This window comes from Poromitra crassiceps (assembly GCF_964638095.1).
Source record: "Poromitra crassiceps genome assembly, chromosome: 21".
In the NCBI taxonomy this organism is placed as follows: domain Eukaryota; kingdom Metazoa; phylum Chordata; class Actinopteri; order Beryciformes; family Melamphaidae; genus Poromitra; species Poromitra crassiceps.
Genome location: NC_139638.1, coordinates 22,090,214 through 22,098,922, shown reverse-complemented (window position 1 = coordinate 22,098,922; position 8,709 = coordinate 22,090,214). Strand labels below are relative to the sequence as shown.

The window sequence follows — 8,709 nt, the reverse complement described above, 5'->3', positions numbered from 1 at the left end:
AGTGATAATGTACACCTCGAAGGGCATTAACCCGCTTATACCATGGTCACTTGCCAACAAAACAATAAGACCAGTCATTTATATTTCCATGTGTAATAAATAAAGCAATCTAAATGGCTAAATGTCTGTTATTCATACTGTAAATCAGTCTTCCACGAAATAAAATAGTCCCTCCCACCTCCACCACCCTCCGTTTTAAAGCCGACTCAAACGTTAACTTTATCACAGGAATGCGGGTTTAACGATGTTTTGCGTTCTACATTAAATGAAGACATTACCGTTTGGCTGCTTGCTTTATTTTGTATGATAGATACGTATTGGCCAAGTATATTAACATTTAAGAGCCAAAGAGCTAGAGTTTCAGGAAGTGACAGAGAGCAGCAGGGGCGCGCTGTGCTGTATTGGCCCATTTCCACCGCAGGTAGTAGCGCGATCCCACTCCGCTCGACTCGATAAATTGTCTCATTCCACCACTAAAAACTGTCCCAGCCCTGGTTGTATTGGAGTCGAGTCGTGCTACTTTTAGTACCTGCCTCGTCGTGGTTCTATTCTGTGAACCCGGGTTCATACGGTGACGTGAAAACATTGTTGACGACTGATTGGTCAGGCAGAATCGTGTTTACTCTGTCTACTGACTGCAATGCTGGCGGCTGCATACCAGTTTAGTGGGCTTACCTTCTCTTCTGTTATGTATATTTCCATCAGTCTTTTGTGTTGCTGCCTTCGCCTCCGGTGAAATAAAATCATGGCGGGTGTTCAATTAGAAAAAAGTCCGCTGCTCAGGGAGTCAGGAAGCTCTGTAGCTGAGTGCAGGCTGCAGCGCTCCGCTAGGCCGCAGCGGGTGTTTGGTGAAGCCGCGGTCTTGCCTGCTGGAGAGGCCGCGGGGTACAGGCTTCATTCACTCTGTTGCGCCTCTCCCGTCCCCGCACAGCGCAGCGCATGCCTGTGAGTTTGACTAACTACAAAGTGATATCCATTCTCCTGGCCGCTTGTCACATTTGCCCATGTTCACTGTAGGTCATTTAGAGGCACCAGTATTTCATAAACAGTTTAAAAGTTCTGTGGATGGATTTAATTGTAACGTTATGTTATAGCCTACTTCGGCTATAAGCGAAGGACAGATATGCGGTCGCTATGACGACCAGCTGTGGGCGGGGGTGGGTGGGGGCAGATGATCCGCGGTGGAAGCAAAACGTCCATCGGCTGAAACGATTAGAGCCGAGTGGTGACGAGCTGTGCAGGGCAGTAAAATGTGGTGGAAATGAGCCATAAGTGTGGGGAATGGATTCAAGTGAAATGCAGAGAGGTTGTCTCTCGCTCTCTCTCTCTCTCTCTCTCTCTCTCTGTCAAAGGCCCGGCTCACGCCGGGCTCGCCCCCGCTCAGAGGGAAATCTCCTCTTTCTCGCTGAGAAGAGCCTGGTGACGCGAGGTTAGAAATCTCCGAAACGAAAATCGAAATTGTAAATAAGAGTTATCTTTGATAAACTGAGCACACAGGGGTGATTTAAATAGTTACTTTGACCGACTCAATTTTTTTCTCAACTTCCAAAATTGTCATATTAACCCTTAACGGGGGTATAGAGCTCAAACAGCTCTCTTGATACCATTGTTGAAACTATGGCGCATTGATATGAACGGTGAACAGACCATTTGGCTGAACGACTTTACCAACTGTACATTATCACTTTTTAATGGACACCCTGCAGCCAATCAGAATCGAGTATTCACCCAGACCATGGTATAAAGTTTACTTATTACATCTGATTAACAGTTCATACGTTTGGTTTCTGTTGTTCTGTACTGGTCCGTTTCTCTCCTTGTTGTGGTTTTGCTGTCATTTTAGTCATCTTGGTATTTATTTTATTTCTTTTGAGATCAGAAGTTTTTGTGATACGTCCCCCCCCCCCCCCACACATTTTATACAGTATATCCAAATGAAGAGTTTCAATTAAACTTTGTTCAATTATTTTATATAGCCTCCTCCAAGTTCCAGCCTATGTTTTCTCATACGATGGGCTGAGCCTTAAATCCAACTTTAAGACAATTTGCCTACAGTCATATCACAGTCATGTCACTTGGAAGTGGCTAAACTAAGTCTAACTTGCATAGAAAGATATGCTGTGAATTTCAGGTTAAACATGTTAAGACATTATTAGGACAAGTTAGGCTTAGATCAGATTTAAACTCATCCCAGGATCATTGTTCAGATCATGTGACCCTGACAGGGTATCTGCATTCTTTAAAAGCCTGAAAAAATAAAAAAGATATTTAAACTTAAAGCCTTAGAAAGTATTCAAATGTCCTAAATGCAGTATGTTTTTTCACCATGCAGTGACTGTCTGTCCACCCTTACACTGATACAGAAGAAGGATAATAGTATTATTATGCAATCTATGTTGTTTTTTCCCCATTGGGTCTACTTCACTACCTCTGCTTATAAACTTTGATCACATTTAATTTCCTGTTGTCCTTTTCCTCACACTGTCCCTTTATAGCTGCAGAACTGTCTTTATGTGCAGTTAGAAAAAGGCTGTTTTGACAGCTTTGTTTCTCTATTTTGGTTTTTAAATTGGTCTAAAATTCACTCGGCATTAAAAATGTCTTCTGAAACCTGCAGATACCTTCATAATCATAACAGCTCAACTAATACAGATGTGATGATACTGTAATGGGTTAGGGTTAGGGTCAGCTTCATCATGTGCAGGACCTTTCTTTCATTGAGTTAATCATTTTATGAATGTATCTTCTCATCAGTGCCTGGTGATGGGACCATCTCCATCATTGTCACAGTGGTTGTTCTCGCTCTTGTGATCGTCATCATCCTTGCTGCCATCAGATGTTACAAAAAGAAGAAAGGTGAGGAACTCTAAAGGATTTTTTTACATTTACATTTTAGGTGTTAAGTTGATTCTGTTATACAGAGGAGTGGCTTACTGTACACTGAGTGTTACACAGAGTGGCTTACTGTACACTGAGTGTTACACAGAGTGGCTTAAAATTTTTGTCAATTTAAAAGATAACTCTGCAAGTCAAGAAAGTGTCAGTTTGTCCTGAAACTGAAACGTAAGGTTTAGTTTTGTCAATCGACTACATCTCTCGTGTCGCACAACACGTCACACCATCAACAACATGGAGTGGCGGGAGAGACGTCACTTATGCCAATGTTTGTGTGTCGTCTTTGTGATTTATAACTTATAGTGCCACAGTTTTACCACAAACTGTGACTTTCTTCACTTGTAAAGTTATCTTTTACATTGGCAAACATGAAACCCCCGTGGCACAACTCAAACAGGATAAAAAAGAAAAACGTCTCTCTCTGTTCACCACCATTCATATGTTTTCAGATGCTGGTGCACAGAGAAAGGCAGGAAGTGACGTTCACTTTGGCTCTCTATAATTGGGGAGAAAATGTGGTAAATGTGGGGGGGGGGTCTGTTATTTACAACTGTGACAACTTGAGTCATTTAGTCTTTTCTCTTTATTTCAGACAAAGAGCCTCCATCTTGTAAGTAGAATGTGCTTTTACTTGATGTTCATCTGATGTGACTTGCACTCTTCTTATACATCAGTGATAGCTTGGCTACCTCGCTGCATTTTATAGCTACTGTTGAGAAAGCTTTCTAGGTATTGATATTATGCAAATTAACTTTTCAGGACTTCTTCCTCCAGCATTGTCTGTTTATAAAAAAAGTGATGATAGTGTGTTTCTGACCTTCAGCTTCAGCTTCTGAAATCGGCACCGAGCTCTCTGAGAAACTGAAACCAGACGTGACAAACGGATGAAGTTGCACACAGTAAGTGATTTTCTGTTTGCAGACAAAGAGGTGATTTGTGCACTATTCACATCTGAACTGAACAAAGTTGACTTACATTTGATCCAAGGGAACATTATTTGGATGTTATAATTTTATCAATTCATTGCAAGTCAGAAGGACAGATGTGATATTATGACATCCTCACTGATGTCATCAGTGTGTGTGTGTGTGTGTGTGTGTGTGTGTGTGTGTGTGTGTGTGTGTGTGTGTGTGTGTGTGTCTGTGTGTGTGTGTGTGTGTGTGTGTGTGTGTGTTTGTGAGTGCATGTGTGTGCCTGTCTGTCTTTTATGTGTGCCTGTCTGTCTCTTGTGTGTATGTGTGTGTGTGTGTGTGTGTGTGTGCGTGCGCGCGCGCGCGCGCGCGCGCGCACGTGTGAGTGTGTGCGTGTCTTGTGTGTGTATGTGTGCATCACTGTGATGATGTCACAATGCCTCTGACATCACTGATGATGTCATCAGTGGGACAGACAGAGAAACAAACAAACAAACAAACAAACAAACAAACAGACAGAGCCCCAGCTCCCTTTAGATAGTAGGTAAATTAAGTCATCATTGGTTTACTATTTCACAATATTTGATAATAACTGACTGATGAACTTCAGGTAATGATTTGATGTAGGTTATGTGTTGCTGAAGTATTTTATACGATATCTCATTATTATTTCTGTCTCTTTAGGGATCAATTGTGCACTGGAGCCAGAAGAGGCGCTGTCACTTTCACCCTTCCGTCTTTAAACTGGGAATAAGTGGCTTATTAATCATTCATGAATCATTGGGAAGTTTCAGATGACAAAACAGGAGCATCATACGTATTTAAATAGCTGATTACTGATTGGGTTTTAAGCTAAATTAAAGTGAAAAAGCATTTCCTTCATCAAAAATAAATGGAAAATGGAAACCCTCCTAAACCATTTACAGTGGTGTCAAACATGCAGCCCAGGGGCCAGAACCGGTCCACCAGAGGGTCCAATCTGGTCCACAGGAGGACTTTGCAATTTGTGAAAATTCAATGTGATGCACTTGTGAAGGCTAAGAGGTGCCAGGTTTCAGGAGCAACTTAAAGATCTATTCATGCTTTCTGTATTCATCACTAAATGGTTTTAAATGGTATTATGGTAAACTATTTTCATTAACCTTGGCCTTGAATATAGAGAATTGTAGAGTTGCCATCAATTGTAATGCACAATTACAGACAGTAGATTTGATCATTTGTTTGATGGTAGCTGAGATGTGAAAACATGTTCTTAAAATGTACCTGTAATTCTTTACACTAAAAGAAATAGGGATTTATTATATATATATATATATATTTTAGGTTATTATGCATTGATTTTCTTTGTTTGACCCATTTGTGACCAAATTGGCTCGCATGTGGCCCGTGAACTAATATGAATGTGACACCCGTGATTTACAACGTACAGAACGTTTTGCTGTAAAATGAGATTTCCACCATTTAGTTCCTGTAATAAAATGTCAGCTCACATGGTGGTAAAATACATTAGGGCGGCTATTGAGGTTTTTAACACCTCTGATCACTAAAGAGCAACTTTTTGCTGATGGAAAATCTGCTTTAAAAAGAATTGGCAATACATTTAAGGGAAGGAATGTGAGACACATGGGTTGATTGGGCTTTGATTTCTAAGTTTGAATATTCATTTGACACAAAACTATAGTTATTGTTGTAGTTATAAACATACAGTGTGATTTTATTGGAAAGGTTTTCCCTGGAATTATGCCATGCTGGAATTTCAAGTTGATAATACAAACACGCGCGCACGCACGCAAGCACGCACACACAAACTGCTTATTTGGCCAAAAAGATGTCAGTCTGAGATTTATTTTTCCAGTTATGTAAATATTTTTCTGGTATAGTTTTTTATGCAGTTTGGTAAAATCTACAGCAGGTATCTCCCATGCAAAAAACAAATTAATTTGTATATTTGATGTTTTGCTGAATTACAGCAAAATGATCTGTCATTTAAACATTTTGACGTGCCTTAATTTAAAGTAAGTTGTTATGTGGGAGTTTTTTCTCTTTAGATACTGTAATGTACATACTGAATAGAAATGCTTAATAAGTTATGCTCTGATTTTACTGTAGGCTACATTCATTTATGGATGTGGTATTTTGGCTCTTTGTAGAGTTTCTGAACATGTAGAGGATGATTCAGAATGCTCACAACATGTTCTGGTTTGGATTACTGAAATGAATGTCCAATTAAATTGCACTGCTGATGCATTCCTTTTGTACCGCTGTTTGCCTTTTCAATAAAGTCCCAATAGACCAAAAGTCTGGTTTGTGTGTTTGTTTGTTTGTTTGTTTGTTTGTTTAAATGCCAAGTATCCTTTTCCTTATATAAGTGTGACTATAATATGAATGTTGCAGCAGGAGAACCCACTGTTGCTACTGAGACTTACATGTCATGAATGTCGTTCTGACTTTGGTGTTTGATTGTAAAGACACTGAATGACAAAAAGGGTCAAATGTGATACACTATTCCTTTGACTTCCTTTTAGCTTTTCTAGTTTATTTGTGTATTTGTGGATCATAGTTGTATAACCTAAAAAGGATTGCTCATGCATTCAAAGAATATCATACATGTATTTTTTTTATATTTCAGTATAGTGGCTCTATTGAATAACACCAAATGAACATTCAGATACCTCGATGAAAACACAAACGTTGCTAATGTTCTTCATTGTTGTTTTAGTGCTCTTGTGTGTTTCTGCTCTCTTATATATTTATCACATGTTGCTTTTCCTTATATTTGATGTCCTGTGGAGCCTCCTGGCCTAAGAAGTTCACACGAGTGTTACTTGTGCAACCAGAGTGACAAACATCTAGAATGATGAATCTTGAACTCTTCCAGAGAGCACAGTCACATAATGATGATTTATCAGGTTGATCATTTAGAGACCAACAGAAAGTCACATGACATCCTCATCAGTTCATTAGCCTTTTTCACTTCCCACCCAATTCACCAATTTTGTCTAAAATGCAGGAAGTAACACAGGTGCAAAAAAAGTAACAAGCAGGGCCCCAGCACTGGATCACCAAATGGATTGGAAGCTGAAAATCCTCATTAATGTTCTGCTTGCAGCTGTGTTACTTCCTGCGTTTTAGACACAAAATGGGTGAATTGGGTGGGAAGTGAAAAATGATAAATTCAGAGGGGGATACATCATCTGTCCAGAGGTGGCGCTGTCACACTGCTGAGTCCTCTGTATGTAAACTCAATTACGGTATAAACTTTTTTAAATTGACATTTATACAATGTTTATGATGAAGACACTGATGAGGATGTCACATGACTACAACTGAAGTCAGTGTGGACTGGTTCTCTCTGGAGATGTGCTGGCAACCTCCCTGTGTGTTATATATGGACAGACTTTTAAGCTGTTGTCATAGTACCTCAGTTTTCTGTTCATGTGACAAATGACATATCTCTGAGCTACATCCAGGGATCATATATTTCCCAATTAAATTATATGAGTGTGGATATTTGTAAAAGAAAAACAGTCTCACACACACACACACACACACACACACACACACACACACACACACACACACACACACACACACACACACACACTATGTTTGTTTTATTGGCTTCAAGATGTTTCCCCGTTCAAAAACAGTAAGTCACAGAATCAATGGTTGTCTTCGATACAAATAATTTCATGGGGATAAAACTGTCCTACACCGGCCAACATTGACCAAAATCTTAACTAATATTTGAGATTTTCTCAAATAATTTTTGAGATGTTGTGTAGTGGAAGCTATCACAGTGTGACACTGAAATTCCTTCTTTTGATTCTGAGTAACCTACAGCTGGTGCTGTAGCGCCCTTTTGTGACCAACTGAACAAGCTCAAGCTGGAACCACAATATGAAGTAAACAATGGAACACAAAATGCAAGGTTGCCATTTTCAGTTCCATTTAGCACCAGCAGACAGCTAGTGGTTTGAGAAACTCAAAGTGACCACAATATGTCATAAGCCATCTGGATTGTTCTATGTCCTATCCAGCATTACTGTAGAGAGAAGTGGCTTGTTGAATCATCCACAAAGCACAAATCAGGCCATGCAAAGACAGGCAACTTCACATCCTCATCATCTCCTGCAAAGCTGATGAATCTCGATTTGTGAGGGGAAAAAGGACATTCCCTTGGCCATGAAAAAATACTTGGATATCAGTTCAGTTTGTTATTCAACCAGTGAAGGAAAACCAGATTTATATATATATATATATATATACCGGTATATACATACACATTGTAGCACACACACACACACACACACACACAGGGTAATTGCATAACCCGACACCAAGCGAAGCCTGAATTGCCAGACTCATCAGGTGATTTCCTAGAAACCGTATAGATGGAGTTACTCTATCTGTCCACAGGTGGCGCTGTAACACTGCTCATCTCTTCTCCCGCCCCCTTTTTCTGAAGAATTAAACATACAGACAACCAGCTGATACATTACAGACATAACATACATGTGGATTGGAATGTATAGGACATAGGTACAATTCAAGATGACAGTGTGAACACTGCTCATCTCTCACTGTGTGGATCTGACTGCTATGAGAGCATTGATTCAAGTGATTCTCATCAACAGTTTGTCACTTGGTGATCTGTCTCAGACACAGAGCAGCAGGCAGAGATCCAACAAAACACACAGTTCACCATGTTGACTTTGACTTTATTATTGTAATTCATGCTCGTAGTAAAAGGCAGAAATGAGCGAGGAGGAGGAGGGGAAGGAGGAAGACGACAGCTAGACACTCTGTACCAGAGTTAACAACCTAAATCCTTCAACTCTACTTCATTCAAGAACACTCAAGTCATAGAATTAACCATTTATTGCATAAATGAATATAATGC

The 8,709-nt window shown here is 39.8% G+C and overlaps 1 protein-coding gene across 2 annotated transcripts in view; it reads left to right on the top strand.

Annotated features, from left to right (window-relative positions):
- LOC310795842 (major histocompatibility complex class I-related gene protein-like) overlaps positions 1-8,709 on the top strand; it is a 48,309-nt gene that overhangs the window by 4,387 nt on the left and 35,213 nt on the right. The window contains exons 5-8 of one of the 2 annotated variants that reach the window (XM_083657928.1): positions 2,755-2,856; positions 3,488-3,505; positions 3,719-3,794; positions 4,491-5,163. In XM_083657928.1, coding sequence (XP_083514054.1) covers positions 2,755-2,856; positions 3,488-3,505; positions 3,719-3,783 — 185 coding nt within the window. In that variant the 3' untranslated portion in view covers positions 3,784-3,794; positions 4,491-5,163. Of the gene's footprint in view, positions 1-2,754; positions 2,857-3,487; positions 3,506-3,718; positions 3,795-4,490; positions 5,164-8,709 lie in introns of those variants that run through there. The other variant, XM_083657929.1, reaches the window with a different exon arrangement.